The 21613-nt window shown below is 37.6% G+C and overlaps 1 protein-coding gene across 1 annotated transcript; it reads left to right on the top strand.

Annotated features, from left to right (window-relative positions):
• Nucleotides 1-165: 165 nt before the first annotated feature.
• On the top strand, nucleotides 166-14479 carry shda (Src homology 2 domain containing transforming protein D, a). Its single transcript, XM_030127146.1, has 8 exons — nucleotides 166-383; nucleotides 1663-1912; nucleotides 2034-2135; nucleotides 2257-2419; nucleotides 5181-5423; nucleotides 5523-5697; nucleotides 7554-7673; nucleotides 12880-14479. Exons 2-8 carry the CDS (start codon nucleotides 1667-1669, stop codon nucleotides 13064-13066), a joined length of 1236 nt encoding a protein of 411 aa, XP_029983006.1. The 5' UTR covers nucleotides 166-383; nucleotides 1663-1666; the 3' UTR covers nucleotides 13067-14479.
• Nucleotides 14480-21613: the final 7134 nt, after the last annotated feature.

Genomic DNA, 21613 nt, shown 5'->3' with positions numbered 1-21613 from the left:
GCTTATTACAGTTGCAGTGTGTCGTTCAATGTTAAGTTTAGTCAAAGAAATGCATTTATTATGTCTAAATATAGTATGTTGTTCCTGGGTTTAGTTATAGTTATCGCTGCAAATCTGAAGCTTTTATGTCGACTCAGTAAAAAAAGAAAAAAAATTCTGTCATTCCCCTTTAATCCGCCGAGCCGAGTGTTGTGTCGGAGACGGTCTGGTCCGCGTCTGGTCCGATGGCCCACCAACACTAGCCCACTGACCTGCTTGGCTCAGGCAGGACATTTGTCACAGGCGACAATGTATTTTTAGGTCGGATAGCGTTCAAACGAAACGCTGGATGGTAACCAGAAGGACATAACTGGAACGGGAAGCCGTCAATGCAAAGAAAGAGGGTGAGTGCGGAGAAGTAGCTAACGTTAGCCTTAAACTAACTGTTAGCTTCGAGTATCCAGCTAACTTAGCTTTGTCAGTCACACACTCAAATGAGCTAGCTTATCGCTTTATCTAGGAGCTGTTTTTATAAATAATAAGCAACAAAGCAGAACAATTACTCAGCCTTTTAACGTGGTGGTGATAGTATAAAAAGTTACCGCTGCCTGCATTATACGGGCATGAATTAGTGATGGGCTGAATATTATTAGTTAGCCTATTGCTAACTGTTTACTGGCAGTGGTTCCCATCTGGCTAGCGTTTCTAAACCCACACTTTCCCATGGGTGACAGGAAAGATCTATTCACTGGACCTGTTGATTATATTACTAAATGTCTGCAATGTCCGTCTTCATGGAGTTGAAGTACTAAATCTAATTTCATGCCGTCTACTTGGACCTCAGTACTTTATTTATCACTAACCAGCTCAAAGTTGCGGTGTACGGTTTCTATTGTGTCCATTTAAGTAACGGTACCAGCCACTGTTAGACCTGCTGGGACTTTCACTGAAACTTTTATGTACAGACATTTGAGAGCTTGGCCTCAAAACGATACTATTAATTCCATAAGTACAAATTATTACATGTGTTTTGTTTAGTAAGTAGTAAGTTAGAACTTTTACTTTCATTAAATATATTTAATATTGGTTAGACCTTGAATGGCTGCAACACCTTTAAAGCTCATTGAGCACAAAAAAACCTAACATGGAAGAAGTTTGTTATAAACAGGACTGAAATGAAAATGACTATAAAAAATACAAAGTCTTGTTTAATTTGTATCTGACACAAAGTGATAGAACAGCTCTGATCCTTGATTTGAGTAAATGTACTATGGTAACTCTCAGAATACTCCAGCAGAAGTAAAAGTCCAAGTCCTGCATTTACAAATGTAAATAACTTTATGTTAATGTCATCAGCCTAATGCAATTGGTGCAAGTAGTAAATAAGTGTAGTCATTGTGCACTAATCACAGATGTTGGAGATCAGCACATTTGGAGAAGTGTGACTTTTTGCTTAAGTGAAAGTGGAGAAAAATTGTAATCTGAACAATAACCTTTCAGACAAATGTGGTGGAGTAAAGAGTAAAAGATTTGCCTTTGAAGTGCAGTGGAGTAGAAGTATAAAATCTAGTGCTAGGTTTTATAAGTACTAAGTATTTGGTTGTATTTCTTCACTATCAACTCATCAAGCATCTTTGTGTTGGAAGATAAATGATCTGCTGTCATTTACCTCTTATTTCCCAGATCCATGGCAAAGTGGCTGAAGGACTACCTAAACTTTGGCAGCAGGCGTGATCCTCCACAGCCACCCAGGCCCGATTACACTGAGAGTGAAATTTTGAGAGCATATAGGGCTCAGAAGGAGCTGGACTTTGAGGATCCATACCAGAACTCTGATAAGGAGCATCAGAATGGTGGTTTCAGCCCCTGTAGTGCAACAGTGAGCCTTCCCTCATTCCCTGCTTTCGGTTCAGTGCTGCCTAATGGCGTGGAGGTGTGACATCCTTCTACATTCATGCATGACACCCTTTGGGCACACACATGTTGTGACCGATAACTGCTTTGATCATTGAATCACTAGTGAAAGTGTCATGTTTATGTGTGCTACATTTCAGGTAAAGGTGGTATCTCCTAAACACAGACTAATCAAAGTGGACTCTCAGGAGTTTGGTCGTTGTAAAATCCCCTTGAGTCCTGTGACTGTTCAAGAAGAACCTGTAAGCATCTTTCCCCACTCACTTTTTCACAGTTTTATGTACATGGAGTGAAATATTTTAAGCTCTGCAACATAGTTCATCATGTTGCCCCATATATTCTGTGTTTCTTTTCCATCTCAAGGTGGTTCCTTCTGCACCAGCAGCATCAGACACTGAGACAGACTACTCTGACCCATTTGATGCCAGGCCAGACCCCAGAGCTAGACCAAACTGGGAGCCCAAGCCTGCACCACCAGAGTGCTGCAGCTACATGGAGCCATTTGAGGCCCAACGGATCATTTCAGGTTTATAATAACTATTATTGTATTATTATATATCATTATTATTATTATTATTATTATTAGTCAGTTGTTGGGTAAATTCCCCTCTAGTCTTCAATAGTATCAGAACTGTGCACTGGATATGTGTGTGTCCATCAAAGAGGCAGATGTGATAAAGTTGCGGAAAAAATTATTATACCATCAAAAGTCATCAAAAACAATGGTTATGCAATCAAGTACTTACTCCTGTGTGTATCATGTGGCTAAAACAGGCAGAAAAGACAACACGGAATGTCTAAAAGCACTGTTTTTGGCAGTACAATGCCATAGCTATTGATGGAAGAACTGAAGTGATTTTGGTTATTATCAAGAAAAACATGGAAAATGGATAGATATCAGCTCTGAAATTAAACTCTTATGAGCTATTTTTGTTATCATTATATTTGTCCAAACAAATGTACCTTTAGTTGTACCAGGCATTAAAATGAACAAGAAATTGAAGAAAACAAGGGTGGTCTAATAATTTTTTCTGCAACTTTATGTATTTCGATGCATTGCAAGTGATGATATATATTAAAGATGCATATAAACCAACCGCCAATGTGATACAAGACCACCTCCTAATGCAGAAAGAAAATGATTCCCTTCAGCAGATAGTTAATTTTTTGGTTCTAAAGAGGACAGTAAATTATAAATTGACTAAAAAATTTTAACTTATTCTTTTAACCATTGGAGCCTTTTCCTGATTTTTCCTCGAATAAGTCTCAGACAAAGATCAGCTCACTCCAGACCTGGAGCTCACCTTAAACCTCTTACAACCACTAACACCTTTTTTTACACAGCTAAGACTTGGTTCGCAGCCTAAAGGTTTTTTTTTTTAACACACGAGACATGGCTGAGAGGCTTTGTGAGAAATATTCACTAACAACAGCAGGGATGAGAGACTCTTTGGAGAAACAGTTTAGAGAGGGCGAATCAATCTGCTGGTAAATATTCAATAGCTGCTCACAAATTATTGATTGCGTTTATAAATAACAAAGGCTTAGGGCTTCTACTGATGCTTTTATGTAAAGCTGTTTTATGAATGATGCAAAAATGCTGGAGACATTGCATCTCAGTTTCATTCCAACTTGTATCTGATGCATGTGTTTACATTTGGACACTCGCATCTTTAACTTTTGTGGTGATTCATCAAATGTGAGTACATCAGAGTGTCAATTCCTCCTATCTTTCGTACATACTGCGCACACTGATCATATGCCTCACTGTAGGGATGAACCATATTTCCTATAATATCACTATGTTGTAGTGTACTTTGCACTTTAACCATATTCATCAAGATGCACATTTGTAATCTTGAACACTACAATATTCTTATCACAGAATCATTCTATTGATAATTACTTGCATGTACTTTGCAATTTCAGCTGGTGTTTTCAGATTGTTTCTGTCAGCCTTCATATGTGGTGACAGTGGGGTGTTATGAAGAGCAGGTGGAGAGACACAGCTGTGGCACTGTTCTCCTCTTCAAAACAACTCTCTGATCTGAGCCTTGGATCTTCTCAGAGAGGTTTTAGTCTGCTTTATCCAGCCTGTCATTACCAAGCTTTACGTGGTTCTGATGTAAATGGGTCACAAAAGCATGAATCACAAAAGCAGAGTAGAGAATAATATGACCACCTTGCACTAATGTGGTTGTTCAATGCAGGATCCATCAAGTTTACTTCAGTATTGATTAGAATGGTGACTTAAGACTGGGTGGATATGAGTCCAGGCTGCTCACTGGTCAAATGAACACATCTGACTCTGGTCTTCAGTGTGAAAGGGGCTCATTCCCAGGTTAAATCACTGCAGTACTCATAGGTATTTTTCAGCTCCAAATCCAATTGACAGTGATGGAAATGAAACATCCAGCTGCACCTGCCACTTTTCATCCATTTCTAGCACGATTCAATAACATGTAATTCTAGGCATTGGTGTTTGAATAGCCCAGCTGGAACATTACTTATTGTTTTTATGGCCTTGCAGTAATGATTTTCTTCTTTGTATTGTGCAAATTTGGTGTCTTAACTTCTTCTAATTCAGGAGAAATTACTAGTCCATGTCTTCCAGCATGTTTATCACATCAGCCCAGGGTTATAGCTAAAAGAAAAACTAAAGTTAAAGAAAAACTAAAGACAGTTAAAGAAAGACTAAAATAAAGCTACCAGTAAGAAGTAATTTTGTGAACAGGAAAAAATGTGAAATAAAAACAAAAATTAACAATGCCACACAGACTACGATGCATAGAATACACTCAGTGAACCCCTTTAGTTCATGGTGTACAAGAAAAAACTGTCTTTGCATATAACGGGCCTTTTTGTAAATTGTGTTTGATGTGAATCTTTTCATTCTAGTTTTTTAAGATGCATAGAATTCTATTGAATCAATGCTTTTGTTGTATTACCTTAAAGACAAACTAAGACTACAACTACAGAAAAAACTTAAGTAAAACTACATCAGTTCCACGTAAAAATGACTGTGTTGTACTTACAGAAACTAAGACTTCAAACTAGACCAAAAAAACTAAATGAAAATGAATGAGAATCTGAAACTACATTTTTCTATATATATTTCTTTGTTTCTTGTTTTGTAAATGTATCTAGTGAGTCCATTAACCTGGAAAAAAAAAGGAAAAACTTGGTAACTTATGCTTTTTTTTAATATTAATTTATTTGACTTCTGTGAATACATTTAATAATGTATTGATCCTTATTGCTATTTATGTGTCATTTGTTGACTGCAGAACTACAGCACAGTGCGATGACGAACCGGTCTGGGAGCGGAGGTGGCAGCCAGTTATACGATAACCCATATGAGGAGAAGATTCGCCTCCATCATAGAGCTGCTGTGCCAACACATCAGCCAGTCCAGAGGATGGACGTGGACAGCAGAGAGAGCCGACTGCCTCAGGATGATGAGAGGCCCGCTGATGAATATGACCAGCCGTGGGAGTGGAAGAAAGACAACATTTCAAAAGCTCTTGCAGGTAAATGGATTATTGTGGTTTTGAATTTCTCTTACAAATATGTCATGGACTTGTAATGTTGGGTGTTCAGCTTCCCATCATCCCTCTTTATTCCTTTAGTTCAGTTCGAAGGGGCGGAAAGGGAGCGCTCACGAGCTCAGACAGAACAGACTAGACTCGCCAAAACAGGCACCACTTCTACCACCACGGACTCCGCTACGCTGCGTCTGGTTGGCGATACCCCTCCTCTGTTGGGAGAAAGAGTGGACCCCACTCTGCCACTGGAGAGACAAGTGTAAGTCTATCCCTCTCTCCTTCTCTTTCTCTCTCTTTCCCTCCTTCCACACACGCACTCACATGCATATGCATACACACATACCGAACAGTCCTCTCTGTAGACCTCTCTACTTAAGCAGTAATACTATAAAACTGTACATGTTGATCTGCCTGTCTGTATCTGTTGGTGTTTGTCTACTGTCTGTTTATCTGTTTCTCTGTCCACTCACCCTTTCGCTTGCATCCATCTGTATAGTCGGCCTAATTCTGTCCAATTTTGTCTAATTTGTCCAATCACTTTTTGTTCATGATATTATCTGTTCACTGTTTACCTCACAATGTTAGGGCCACCACAGTATAAGGGATGGGGTGGATGTGGGTCAGTCTGGAGTAATCACTGTTTGTAAATAATTTAAATGTAATGTTGTCATCTGACAGGGGGGATATGACAAACTGCATTTTACCTCAATTATTTACATATATTGATAGGATTAGTAGATGATTGGTCACAGGTGGATATTTGGGTCTTTAAGGGTTAATATACTTTAACATATAGGATGACACGGTGGTGCAGTGGTTAGCACTTGTGCATCACAGCAAGAAGGTCCTGGGTTCGATTCCAACACCAGTCGATGGGGGTGGGACCTTTCTGTGTGGAGTTTGCATGTTCTCCTCGTGTCTGCGTGGGTTCTCTCCGGGTACTCCGGCTTCCTCCCACAATCCAAAGACATGCACTGATAGGTTAATTGGTTAATCTAAATTGCCCATAGGTGTGAATGTGAGAGTGATTGTTTGTCTCTATATGTTCAGCCCTACGATGAACTGGCGAAATGTCCAGGGTGAACCCCGCCTTCACCCGTAAGTAGCTGGGATAGGCTCCAAGCGACCCCAGTGACCCTAGTGAGGATAAAGCGGGTTCAGAAAATGAATGAATGAATACTTTAACACTGACTTACTTTGCTTTTGTTTGTAACAGTGCAAATAAATGTAGCATTTATACAGTACTGCTACATAAAGTGTGGGGTGGGGGGGGTCTGTCCCAGTGTTTTCCATTGTGTCTCATCACAACACCTTTCACATCTAATTTGTACATTAGCCAACTATTTACATCATCTATATCTCTCACTCCCATTATAAACACATACAGGCCGCAGCATTCAGAACTGGTGGGAGGTTTATGCTGCTTTGAAGTACATTTTCTACTCATAAATGGGATCATACTGCTGGCATATTTTGAAGTTTTTACTCTCTACAGAATTGAGCAGCATTGCATCATACAGCTCATGTCTGAACAAATACTTATGATCTTGATTTTTCTCCCATTTCTTTTTATTGCACTGTAGTGAAATATGGCAAGATGTTTTAGTTCTCATTTGAATTGATTTGAATTTTTATTACACATTCTTCTGTACAACTTGACGTCTCACAGAAGGCGATTACAGGCTAATTTCGAACAAAATGTTAAAAGTGGCAAATTTAATAACTTGTGGGATTGCGTATGTGGAAGCTGTTCATGATTTCATTCTGGTACTTGTCTAATTTTGTGTCCCTGTACTGTATTCTGTTTTTATTACAATGACTCTTGTAATATTTGCTGTGAAGAATTTGGGATGGAAATTACAGCAGTTAATATAGGCTGGTGTTATTTTCATTTCCTTCTTATTTCCAGTGTTTTTCATTGAGCTTTTATGACATGAGTAGTTTCTGACAGTCATTGTTAACATTATTGGAACTTGAGTGCAACAAATCGACAATCTCAAAATCCAATGCAAGACGTTTCAAGAGAGGATGAAAAGTTACAAAGCTACAAACCATGACTTGAATGATACAAAGTAGATCTCTGTTGTTGTAATGTTTCCTCTTAATCACCTAAAGATGGTATCATGGAACCCTGAGTCGTGCTGAAGCTGAGACGTTACTGACTCTGTGCAAGGAGAACTCCTACCTGGTGAGGAACAGCCAGACCTGCAGGAATGACTACTCTCTATCCCTCAGGTAATTCACAGCTGTTTAGCCTTTCTCTGCTTCTGTCTTTAAAGTGATAGTAAATACAATACAATACAATAGAAGGACAGATCTTGTCATTGTTACAGGAGCAATGAAAATCTGTTGAGCAGCAAACACTTGAAGTGCAAAAAAGACTATGAAAATATCACACTAAATTTTGAGAAATATTGGCAATATACAAAAACTCCAGAGGTAAAACATTAAATATACAAATAGTAGTGATGTCCTGATATGGATTTTTGTACTTCCGATCCGATTTTTTTCAGGATTCATTTTGCCGATAGCGGTGTGATGCCAACTTTTTACAATGAATTAACAATTATTTAAATTTGGAGTGATTATTTATAGGTTATTATGCTATTATTTTACTTGAGATCACAATTGGGCTGAATGTGAAACATGAACTAAAACAACTATGACACCTTTGACTCTTAATAACTTTAGTATAATTTTTGCACTTTCCAAATTCATACTACAGGCCAAATTAGAACCTTTGGTAGGCCGGTTTTGGCCTATGGGCCATATGTTTGCCATTGCTGTAGCGCATCTATGGACAAGTCCGTCCAGGTGTTATTATATGGGGCTGTGTTCCGTCCCATATGTCAGTGATGCGCGGATCAGTGGGTGACTCGCGGGTTGGGTTGGGCTGTGTCAAAAGAATGTCAGTGTATTTGCAGGGCAGGTTGGGTCGGGTCCAATAATTCCACAAAAGCCCCACGGGTTGAAAAAAACCCAATTCGCATGTCACTGCCATATTTACCTCATAATGAGTACGCACAGAAAGAAGAAAAGAAAGGGAAACATATAGACACTTCACTAATTCCTCTAAGCCTCCTGCTGTTGTGCAGTGCATTTTCCTTTTCCCTACCTTTCAAAACTTTAATTTGAGGGGACATGATGTTTGTTTACCCCCCAGAATGAGGCCCGGATCATTCTTGTGACTAAATCCGATTCGATCTTCTAAAAAATACCATATCAGCAGCCGATATCGATCTTTTGATTGGATGGGGACATCCCTAACAAATAATACTAAAATACTGCTAATTGCTACTAAAATATGCATGAAGCTAACTCTCTACTAAAGATGAGAAATATGTACAACATGTAAGGATATATACAGGTAATAAAGAATATATACAAGGCAAAGTTAAAAACAATGTGCATGGGTTGTGATTATTGCACTGTCCATTAGACTGAGAGTGGTGGTTATTCAGTCACTGGAGGGATGGATACATTTAACCTCTTGTGGGTAAAAACTGTACTTGAGTCTGTATGTTTTTGTGAACACTAAAACATGTTGTTTAAGGTGCAAGCAGAATCACATGACTCAGTTGTAATGAAACACATCACTGCTGTTGACAATGCATATGAAAATCTACACATACTATAGATAAAAATCTCCATTTTGTTGGTAAAAACAGCTCATCTTTCCACTTCCTGTTGTAGTATTGTTGCCATATGGCTCTACATCATAAAATTTGTACAGAAAAACCAGTGTTAACACAGATCAGATTCAATACACCTGTCCATTCAGACTTTGTCAAACCTCATTCCTTTTTTTGTCGGTGGAACTGAAGCTATTACATTGCTCTGTTCAGAACCACTGTTCTGGCACAGACAGGGATTTTTGCCTTGTAAAATTGCTGACGTGATCAGTTAATTTGCATGAAAACACCATAGTGACGCACACAAGCTGCAGAACTGCTGGAAAGGTTAAGATCACCTCAGGGCTTCAGGTCTTTGTGTGAAAAAACTGTATTCCAGCAAAAAATATATCCATGGTAAATATAGCGCACATGTAAATGGATCTTATTTTTCATTGGCCTTTTTTTGGCTGTGAAATCAGTACAAAAGCAAAAACTAACCCTTTCAGAGCTTCACATGGTTCTGCATGAGTGTCTCGTGGGTCTCTGTTATCCGGATGTCCCTGAACTACTCCTGTCTCACATCTACACCTGTACATTCTGACACTGACCATCACACTCTGTCTCTTTGCAGATTTTTAGAATCACAGAAGTGGCTGGAGTTAGACTTAAAACCGGGGTAAAGTTACACTAAAAGCTCAGTAGCCGCATTTTTCCAGCCTCTTAAAGGGGAATTCAACCCCAGTGTGCCGCATTATACTGTGAGTGGTCCAAAATGATCTGAACCAGGTTCTGGCTTGTTCAGGTACAGTTGTCATCTGTACGTGGTGAGACTCACATTTTTACGTTTGTGTCCCAAGGCTGTTTTTAATTGCTCAGTATTTCTGTTCTTTCTTTCGCTGCCTAGTCATTTAATATGTTTTGTTTTGGGTTTTTTTGTTCCATCCCTCACCCACCCACCCCCCTTCCTCTCTACAACTATATTTTTAGACAGTATTTTTAACAATCAGCATGAAAGCATCTGTTGGAGCATGCTGGGAATTTCTCCCCAACTCACTCTGTAATCCTTTCAGTGCAATAGGTGCTGGATTAAAGCAGTTTTTTTAGGATTGTACCAAACTGAAAACCTATCAAATCAAAAAAATTCAGTAGGTACAGTTTAAGGAATGAGTGCAGATGTCTAGTGTTTAATATCATAAAGGAATGTGTAGGTCATTTATTAAAGTTCTGTGTCAGAAACAGCCTATATACAGTGTAGACAAAAATGTTACTTTTTAGTGAGAAATAGGTTTGAAAATTGACATTTCCCAGACTGCTTTATGTATGATTGGTGGATTTGTAATGGTGAGAACTTTCAAATAGTGTGGGTGTGCTGGTCAGTCCTATCCATTCCCAGAACAGTATGTTGTCGTTTTAGGTTTTGTTTTGTTACCTCCGCCAAGGAGGTTATGTTTTTGCCAGGGTTTGTTTGTTTGTCTGTCTGTTAGTGTGCAACATAACTCAAAAAGTTATGGACAGATTTTGATGAAATTTTCAGGGTTTGTTGGAAATGGGATAAGGAAGAAATGATTAAATTTTGGTGGGGATCGGGGGTGGGGGGGCCACTGATCAGCCTTGGCGGAGGTCTGCGCTCTCCGAGTGCTTCTAGTTTTTTTTGTTTTTTATCAGCAACATGACTTGACATGTTTTTGCCAGATGGGTGATTGCATTGTGGAAATGTTAGTCAGGGTTTTAAATACTGTCTGGCTGTGTGACCTAACAATTTGAATCTGTTTTCTCACATCTTATAAAATATAGTTGAGTTACAACCAAACTATAACATGTTTCCTCTGGTTCCTGGAGGCTTAGGCTGTGTGTGATGACTTTGTGTTGTTGTTATGTGGCCAGAAAGTCTGTATTTTTGTATCATTTAGGACTGAAATTATTACAATATTGTAGAGCTGCAACCGATGAATCGACTCGGTGCTTGAAGCCAATGCAAAAATTCACGATTCGATTAATCGACTCGAATTGATTGAAGGGAGATATTCTATTGCAGTTTTCCTGAATTGAAGCTTCTTTGTGCGTCACAATAAGCGTTCATGTGAAACACAACAGTGGAACCAATGTTTAACAGCAGAGAAATGAAGGAAACAAAGCTTTGATTCAGGAGAATTGTGGTTGGATGATTTTTTTGGATCACTTTGAGTTGATTAATCAGTTGCAGCTCTACAATACTGACAAAAGTCAGCTGCAGGGTTTCAATTTATTTCCCAGACTGGCATTATTTATTCTGTCGAAGTTTTATAATGAACCACAAATGTTTTCACAAGAGACTTTAAAGCGTCTGTAAATCTGAGTCACTCCATGTGGACTTACTGTAATTCTTAATCATAAATTACTCAGCATCAGCGAAAAACACATTATACAAACTTTATAAGTTAATATGGACTGAATCTAAGCGCTGTAGTCCAGACAGATGCTAAAGTATTGCTGTAAAGTGACTGAAATAGACTCACTAGCCTAGTGAACTGTGCTAGTGACATAAATGCTACACAGTCACAGTGTCCCTCACAGTAGGTCAGTGGAAGGAGGAGGTCATTGAGGTTTACTGCATGGAAAATGAAAATGTAGCAGCAGATTACCAGTGATTCAGTGAGAAATCACACATGTTCATGGTCCTGAAATGTTTCATGTCCTCCTGAGACTCAAGAAAGTAAAAGTTTTTATTTATTTATTTAGGCTTTTTTGTTGTTGTTGTTTTTACATTAATTACTTGCCTTGATTGGAAACAGCATGGTGCAACAGTTTTTCAGATACATTTTAAAATTATTTTAAAATTATTTTTTTTATGGAGTGTCCTGTGCAGTGGACAGTGTTTTTTTGTTTCTTTGTTTTGTTTTTTAAGCTGTGAAACTCTTGTCCCCTACAGAGGACAAAAATGGATTGCTGGGTCACTTGATGCAATTTTTAGAACACAGAGAATAAGTTCTTGTGTTTTTTTTTTTTCTTTTCCTACTCTAAATTACTTTACCTTACTTTTTTGTTTTGCAAATTTTTCTTCTATTTAAATTACTTTGCAAGCCATTTTAGGCTTTCTGCCTCTCCCTGCACCTTTACTGTTTTATTATATCTTTGATTAAAGGTGCGGGAGACTTTCGTGACGTATTTTTCATCAAATCTGTCGAACCTCAGTCATATCCTCAGTATCACAAATCTCTAAGTCTTTCTGTGATTACTCACCTGAATCTCTTGCATTACGGTGAACAATTTCGAAGTGCCATCCACCATGAACAAACCCGTGTGTTTACATTCAGAGCCGGGAGGGAACTCGGGCATCTTCGGAATTTTTTTGACAGACAGACTTACAGATTCGTGATACTTAGGTTATAGGATATGACTGAGGTTTGACAGATTTAATGAAAAATTGGTCACAAAAGTCTCCCACACCTTTAATGTTATGTATGTGCAAAATAAATAAATAAATGGTATATGTTAACTCCTATGTAATGTAAGTTCTCCAGGCTTATGTCGGTTGTTCACTTTTTCCTTTTTCTTATATTTTCATCCCCTTTTCCTTTTTAACATGTAATTTACGACATCTGTTATGTTTTTCGTAATATTTTAATTAAAAGATGCTCTGAAGCTATACATGTAGAGGACGCCAAAAAAGTTCATCTACACCAAAGCTGTATCTATGAAGTAAAGTTACACGGGTTTGCAGTGATATATGATTGTAATGGAACAAATATCCAGGCTTTCACTGGTTAAAGCTGACATACTTAACCATTCCATTTTGATTTGATGACCCTGTCTGACATTATTCCATCCCTCTGCTCCCTCTCTCTCAGGAGCTGCAAAGGCTTCATGCACATGAAGTTCACTCAGGCTGCAGACGGCCGGTACGTGCTCGGGGAGAACAGCCCTCCATTCTCCACCATTCCGGAGGTCATCCACTACTACACCACACACAAGCTGCCGATCCGAGGAGCCGAGCACATGTCCCTGCTGTACCCCGTCATAGTGCAGACCCTCTGACACTGAAATACACCCTCACAGTCTTTCTCCTGGTGCTACTGAATACAACATATACTCACTATTTTCCACCTTCTGCCCTTTTCCCACATGCCTTTGTCACTGCCATTCAACGTGCAACTGCTCTGAAGAGATTGGAACGCTCGGTGCCATTTTTTGTTATTAATTTCCAGATCCCCAAGTTAACCCCAGTGGCAGCTTAATGAGAGCGCTCCGTGCCTCATGAGCCTTTGCCTGTGAACTGTATTATCACTGAAACCTCTGTTTTTATAATTACATGGGGATTGTTGATGCTTAAATTGGTAGCTGAATATTTTTAGGTCAACAACAAACAGAAACTGTACTGCAGTCCTATTTTCAGATAGGTAAATCTAAAGATTCTTGCATTGAGATTGATTTCTTTTATGGCAGTCATATAAGAAAAATAGTGCAGCCTGGTCAGTTAAAGAATAATAGCTGTGTTTTCTCTTGATTTAAAGTTCCAGTGTGTAAGATTTAGGAGGTTAAAGGTTTTCATATCCATAGAATGAGCTGTTTGTATGACAGAGGGAGTGGATTCCCTCATGTTTCTGCAGCGACTCGAAACAGAACTTATTTTCTTCTTTTTTTCAGTTTAATGACAGGTGGCATCCAAGGTTAAGCCCATTACCATCCCTTACAGCGTGCGCATCACAAACTGATCCTCTTAACTGAAGCTCACATTGAACACATCACGGGCTCAGACGAGGGATATTTCATGTTTTTTTGAGATCAGGGAGAAGTGAGGGCAGAGTGGTGCAATCTGCAACAGGTAGATATCACTAAATATTACACACTGAACCGTTAAGGTTGTGCCAATAAGGATGATCTGACCTGGGATTTATTTTCATTTGATTTTCTTTGTTAAAAATGACAAAAAAAGGAAAAAAAAAATTTAACATGGCACCTATTTTGAAATAATAGATCTGACCGTGGAGGGTGAAAGTAGATGTAGACAGTAACACATCCAGTATTGAAATTGAATTGAAAATGTGCTATAACTCCAAAAAAACACTGTTCATTTCCTTTAAATGTTAGTTCTTTCATACCAACCAAAACACTACATGGTTAGCCCTGGGCGTCTGTCGGCTCTGGGTTTCTCTGTTTCAGAGGCCTGTGAATGTTATATGATGCTGTAGCTGCTGTGCCCTGCAGTGTTCTCCTCAGTTCATCATGTTATGTGTGTGACAATTCGATGTCAGACAGATGTCAGTTGTTAATTTCACACAATAACAGACTTCTGCAATACTAGTTTATAGAATGACTACAGTATTATATTGAAAGCTTGTGGCTTTGTGATGACTGTGACTATTAAAGAAGCTTTGGTAGACTATTTACTGTGCTGTTTTATAAGATTTTAAATGTCCATTGAAAATAAAGGTGTTGTCTGTTTTTAAATTTGCCCATGTTTATTTATTGTTGTGCTCAGTGTAGGTATTTGTATGTTTCAGTCATAAGATTAAATGTACAGTGTCCCATAAGTCTCCATACATAGGAAAAATAAACGTTTCTTGACATAAACCATTTTTATTTATATAATATGCTCTATATGACTGCCATTTTGTCGGGAACAAATTGATCCAAAACACTTCCTGTTTTTTTTAACTTGACAATAAGTTTTGCCACAGTGTCATGTGTGACACTCGTCCCATGTTTTCTGTTAAATGCGCGTGCAACCATACGACTGCTTGCTGAACCGGCCATCAGGATGATTTCAATTCATTGCTCTTTATTCAAATGCATTCTTTGGGTTATCTGAAATATAAAGAAATACATGTTAGAACCATATATGTATGGAATGTATTATGTCTCCTATGTATGGAGACTTATGGGACGCCCTGTAGATTTCACTGCATGCATGTACCAGGATTCAATCACAGACAATATTTATTCCCTTAGAGAAATTCAGCACAGCGTTTTACTCAAATTACACATTAACAGAAACCAACTTTGATTCTAGGAAGTTGGGATGCTATGTAAAATGTTAATAAATACAGCATACAAATGATTTGCAAAGCTCAAACTAAATGTTTTAGAATGGTGTTGCTGTAATATGCAAAGTCTTCCTGGATAAAGCATCATCTGATCAGAGAAAATGTTCAAAAACCTGTGTATACCTTCCAGCATTGATGGGGCTTTTCCAGATATGAAAGCTGTGGTAGCAGAAAAGATTTCTCAGACAATTGCTGTAATGTCAAACACATTAGAGTTTATTTCAGAGGTGAATTAAACAAATTGAGTATCATAGGCAGTAACATCTAACAGAGCAGCAGTGCTATTCAGCTCACCGGGTTCCTCAGACTCTGAATAAGCACCCAAGTAGAGGAGCCTGTTAACTCAAATGTGGACGGAAGGTGTCTTTATCAGGGTTCCCACGGGGTCTAAAAAGTCTTGAATTTACAAATCTGCATTTAATACCTTAATATGTCTTTAAAAGGTATTAACCCATAAAGACCCAAAGAGCCAGTGGTGACCAAAAGCATCTTCAGATCTAAAGTGTTTAATACCTGTTGATCCACTCATTCTATCAATACATGTAACAACTGGTAAAAATACAGTTTTATCATCTTGTCATAGTAATCAGATATGACCCATTTGGATGTTCAGAGGCTCCATAGTTACCATGGAAACACCATCATTTTCTACAACACTAATTCACCAGTAAAACCCATGGAGTTTGATAAATGACAGTGAATGGAGGCACTTCCTTTACGTTCAGTTAATGATAGATTTGACTGTAAAAGTCACTTTTTCTTCAGTTTTCTCTTTTTCTGATACCCTCAATTTTATTCTGGGCTTTAACCCTTTCATGCATACTGGTCACTACAGAGGACATCTATTCTCCAGCTGTTCTCTCGTATATTCATGGCTTTTGTTGTTTTAGTTCCATATCAGCCAACACGGTGGACATTATGCATCATCCCATACACTGTAATTCATACCATTACTGTAACTTTCCTGTTCTTGATAAACCTGATCTGCAGAAACATATTTGAGTGTAAATCAATTGTTAATTATTAGACTGTAATTAAGGGGGGGGGGGGTTTGTTTGTTTTTTTTTACAAAAAGTTTGAGTGTTTTTTTACATATTAGTAATAACTAGTTTTATAGTTTGTTAAAATGTGAGAAAACATCAGATTAGCAGCATTATTTTTCTTTTTTATTTCATAGTTTTCATGCAGTATGTCAATAAATGCATGTTTATTTGCTTCAAAAATTAAACACATGGTGTCCAGCTGTACTTTTTTGGGTTAGGTTCATAAAAAAAATCAATCACATTGTTTTTTTCATGCCTCAAGAGGAATAAAATCTCAGAGGAAAAAAACAATCTTGCTTAAGGTTCTCATAATTCATGCATGAAAGGGTTAATGAACATCTACATGATCAGTAAATCAAATATGGAAAAATTCCTGATTTTCACTTTAAAAACCCCAAAATACAGAGGATAATATTAAAATAGATGGTGCTAAATCACTCAAGAAAGGTTAAATAGAGAGAAAAAATCATTTTTGTAATTGCCACAAAAGTAGCACTGGGTCTTTATGGGTTGAATTTAACATAGTAGGTCTTAAGTTATATTGCCATAAACCTGTTGGCTGTGTTGTGTTTAAATGTCAAAGCTGCAAAGAAATTAACGTTAGTCTACTCCAGTGGTTTCCAACATTTTTTTGGCTCGTGACCCCATTTTATCATCACAAATTTCTGGCGACCCCAGACATTCAAAACAGAGACTTTTTTTCTTTTTTTTTTTTTGCTAAAATTAATTCGTTTTTGATCATGTAATAGTTTGTTATACTATGTTGCAAATAAACTGTAATTTTAGGCAACATTTAGTCTATATAATGTCTATTATTGTGGACAGAGGCAGTAAATCCAGGTGCAGATTACTGCACAAAGGCTCAGGATCTGTCCAGTCAGTCCAGCTGGGATTTACAAGGAGGACAATTAATACTGAACAAACAAGAACTGAAACTATGAATTATGAAAGAGCTGCAGCATCTGAAACTGACCACAGTGAACATTTGACACACAAACAGAACCACAGAGAAACAAACAGAACCACAGTGCTTCAGTTTCAGCTTCACAGTTTGTCATGTCTTTTATGTATGTGATTGTTTCTCTCAACTCACCATATATTTTTTTATCTGTAAGTTTTTATTTTTATTTTTATCAATTACTAGAAATTTCAGGCAACCCCATTTGAATTCCAGGCGACCCCACGTGGGGTCCTGACCCCAAGGTTGAAAAACACTGGTCTACTCAGTTCCACACATTCCAACCCGATCATTTATATTGAAATTAGGAACCGATTATCGCTAACTTTTAAGCTCCTGATGAGAAATGACTCAGAATAATTGGAAATCAAAGTGCCGGAGTAAATAAATACACTTTACAGAATTCTAGGCGTCACAAATTTTTGCCAGTATGGCCGTGGAATAGGCTGTGAAATGGACATTAAATTCTGTTCTAAATAGTCTTAAAAAGGTTTTAAAAAGTCTTACATTTAACTTCAGGAACCCTGTTTGTTCTTGTATAAGGCAGCATGTACACATCAGTGTTCAGCCTAGATTAGCCATTGTCCTGTTGGCTGTATTTTCTTGACCAGATCACAGTCTGCCCCACATACTTTGATCATTGCATGAGGTAATCAAGGTTTCTCACATGTGGCATAATTCTTAAAATTCCCATCACATAAGCAATCCATTCTATAAGCAATAATGCACCCCCATACCATCATACAGTCATGGAAAAAATTATTAGACCACCCCTTGTTTTCTTCAATTTCTTGTTCATTTTAATGCCTGGTACAACTAAAGGTACATTAGTTTGGACAAATATAATGATAACAACAAAAAGAGCTCATAGTAGTTTAATTTCACAGCTGCTCTCTATCCATTGAACATGTTTTCTTGATAAAAAACCAAAATCCCTTCAGTTCTTACATCAGTCGCTATGGCATTGTACTGACAAAAACAGTGCTTTTAGACATTCCATGTTTTCTTTTCTGTCTGTTTTAGTCACATGATACACACAGGAGTTAGAACTTGATTGCATAACCATTGTTTTTGATGACTTTTGATGGTCTAATAATTTTTTCCACGACTGTAGATGCTGGGTTTTGAACTGAGCACTGATGACAAGCTGGTTGGTTCCTGGTTGGGAGGATGCCATGTCTGTGGTTTCCAGAAACAATTCCAAATTTTGATTCACCTGACCACAAAACAAATTTCCTCTTTTGACTCTGTCCATTTTAAATGACCTGTGGCCCAGAGGATATGACAGTATGTCTGGATCACATTCACATAACCTGACTTCTTTCCAAGAGAATTTTGACCTTCATATGTGGATGTCACTTTGCACAGACTCTCTAAACACTCTCTTGCACTGAGTTCTTGTGGAAATTTAAAGTGTTTTTACTCTTGTTGTTTTTACTATTGTGTTTTTAAGTTTGTGGATACTAAACCTGTACATTTCCCCATGAGATGTATCTATCTTTGCATATTTGCATATTCTTGGCATTCTCTCGATGAGCTTTTTAAGTAGTCACCTGATCTGTTTTCCAACAGTGCTGAAGGAGTTCCCAGTGAAGCTGAGCACTTGTTGGCCATCTGTGGTCCATCTCATGTCATTTAACCCTGTAAAGCCTGAACCATTAATTCACTGACAGAAAATTCCAGTTCTTTGAAACTGGAGCCTCTATTGGTCCTTTTGAACAACCCCAAAAAAAACATTTTCAAGTCTCAGTTTCCATGTATGAGTTTCAATTTTGTATCATATTTAATACATCGGGTCTCAATGCTGAAATATTATTATTTTTGAACAAACAAAATATAACACAACCACGTCTAACAAACTGGTAATTCCTTTTCAAAATTGGCAAAGTTTTTCCTCCTTCCTCATTAATGACAGTCTTGTAGTGTCACTGGAAAGGCCTCTGATGAATGAATTCATCCCCCTGGTGGATTATCTGTGTATTGCATGTATCTAATTGTATACGTCAGGTTTTTCAGGGAAAAAAAATCTATCTATCTATCTATCTATCTATCTATCTATCTATCTATCTATCTATCTATCTATCTATCTATCTATCTATCTATCTGTCTGTCTGTCTGTCTGTCTGTCTGTCTGTCTGTCTGTCTGTCTGTCTGTCTGTCTGTCTGTCCAACTAACTAACTAACTAACTAACTAACTAACTAACTGTTTTCACAACAAGGTTATAATACTTTTGGATTTGTCATTATAGTTTAGTTTTATTTAGTTTAGACTTTTTTTTCTCTAATTCAGTTAGTTTTAATTAGTTTTTAGAGCAGGTTTGCTATTTTTGTATTAGTTTTCGTTATTTTCTAAATGCTTAGTTTTAGTTTAGTTTTAGTTTCTTTATATCTTTTATCTTCTTCACCGTCAAATTCAAATAAATCCCAGACAGGACTCTGCTGCTTTAGTCTCCATGTTTCCAGGTAGAGTGGGGACCAGAAGACGACTGGAAACCACAAGTGAACACAAATGACGGACCAAAAAGTGTCGTATGGAGACAGCACAGAAAACTGAGAGAGACAAAGAAATCCATTTTGTATCAATTCAACATTGACAAAGACGACAACGAAAGGAATTTTATCCAGAATTTTTATATGTTTTAGTTAGTTTTGTAAACACACAATACAGTTTCAGTTAGTTATTGTTTTTTTTTCTTTTAATCATAGTTTTTATTTATTTCAGTTAACAAAAATGTTTTTACAATTCTAGTTTTCGTCATTTCGTTAGTTTTCGTTAACGATAATAACCTTGGTTCACAAACAGGGGATTTCTAGATTTTCTGTTCCTGAGCCCAAGCAGTGGTTTCCATTTCAAACTCATGTCAGATTTTACTGTAGTGCTGCACAGTAACTAAGTGCTAACCCTAACCCTAACCCTAACCCTAACCTCTAACCCTAACCCTAACCCTAACCCAGGACGATGATGATGATGATGATGATGATGACGACGATGATGAGGAGGAGGAGGAGGAGGAGGAGGAGGAGGAGGAGGAGGAGGAGGAGGAGGAGGAGGAGGAGGAGGAGGAGGAGGAGGAGGAGGAGGAGGAGGAGGAGGAGGAGGAGGAGGAGGAGGAGGAGGAGGAGGGAGGAGGAGGAGGGAGGAGGAGGAGGAGATATTCAAGATCTTCATAATTTCTGGAATTGCAGTTGTAAGTAACTCCATTTTTATTAACTTTCTGGCTGTAAATTCAGCATTTCGTCCTCTGTAGTACCCAAGCCACTGTAACTGTGTGAGGTCAGTAGACACATTAGTTAAAGCCTAGTTGGACATCTCGACTTTCCTTGAACACAGACGATCTTTTGTCACCTGATCCCCTAGTAACAGGCAGGTAACGGTGTCACAGGACAGAGGGGAAATACTCCTGGACGGTCAAACCTTTCAGCTTTGAGGTAAGTTTCATTTAATCAGTCTGTCATGAGTGTATTGAACGTTTGACTCGGTCATATATGAGACTATATTTGCTGACTGTTGTTGATAATAGGATGTTGTTATATACCCTGTGGTCCAATGTACAGTAATTACTTTACATATGAGCTGCTCCTGCTTGTATTTGAAAGATAACTCTATTTCAGTCGAATATTGTACTTATTACGCCATTATATTTGTCTGGCAGCATTATGCACATTTCAGAATGCACTTTTTCATCCATGCCTGTCCAGTTAAAGCCTGTATATGCAATGTTTGTGACAAAATGAACAATTTTTTTTCTTCATTAGCTAAATAAATTCTTTAAAAGCAGATAAGCAGTGATATTAATATAAAAACATCATATATAATTGTAAAACATTTTACATTTTGCACATCACACTTAACCTGAAGTTTTAGAATAGTAATTTTTTTAGGTAAAGGATCTGAGCACTTCTTCCACTACTGAATAGAAGTCTGGTGAAATATTCTGTGCAGTACTTTTGTGACACATAACAGTATTTTTTAACTCAATCCAGTACATGTAAACTGTTACAAAATGTCAACAGACTGAAAAATGAAACTACTCATTTTTATTTGGCAAAAGATTGTGTGACCAAATGCCAAAACTACGGTGGTCCAGAGGGGTAACAGCCCAAAAAATGATCCAGTATAAGAAAAAACAGAGACTGTGATTTATTTAAAAAGAAGTATCTAAAAAATAAATGTACCCCTTTAATAAAAAATATACTTATCTATCTCCTAAAAAAAAAAAAAAACAATTTGTGATAAAGTATAAATTTGTACAAAGAAATAAAATAAACTTGTATGATTTTCTGACAAAAATGAAATCGTCTCCTCAAATAAAATATACAAAGCCTGGGAAGGGACATGAAGAAAAAAAAATAGTTATAACACATCAAAACTCAGCCATGGCAGCCATTTTTATGACAAGTGATGAAAATTCTGTGATAACAATACTGATTAAAATCTATTAGTGAGCTTTGTTTTCTATTGGATGTCTGCAAATAAAACATTTAGATCAGCTGCAGGTTGTCATCATCTTAACAAGTCTTTATAATTTGACAGCTG

Source organism: Sphaeramia orbicularis, chromosome 22 (assembly GCF_902148855.1).
Source record: "Sphaeramia orbicularis chromosome 22, fSphaOr1.1, whole genome shotgun sequence".
Lineage (NCBI taxonomy): Eukaryota > Metazoa > Chordata > Actinopteri > Kurtiformes > Apogonidae > Sphaeramia > Sphaeramia orbicularis.
This window is presented reverse-complemented; position numbering and strand designations above follow the sequence as displayed.

What these genes read in the sequence shown, in the direction of transcription:
- shda (XM_030127146.1), top strand. Translation starts at nt 1,667, where the DNA reads ATGGCAAAGTGGCTGAAGGACTACCTAAACTTTGGCAGCAGGCGTGAT. An exon ending in TGCTGCCTAATGGCGTGGAG is followed by an intron (nt 1,913 to 2,033) that starts GTGTGACATCCT and finishes GCTACATTTCAG; the next exon opens with GTAAAGGTGGTATCTCCTAA. An exon ending in CATTTCAAAAGCTCTTGCAG is followed by an intron (nt 5,424 to 5,522) that starts GTAAATGGATTA and finishes TTATTCCTTTAG; the next exon opens with TTCAGTTCGAAGGGGCGGAA.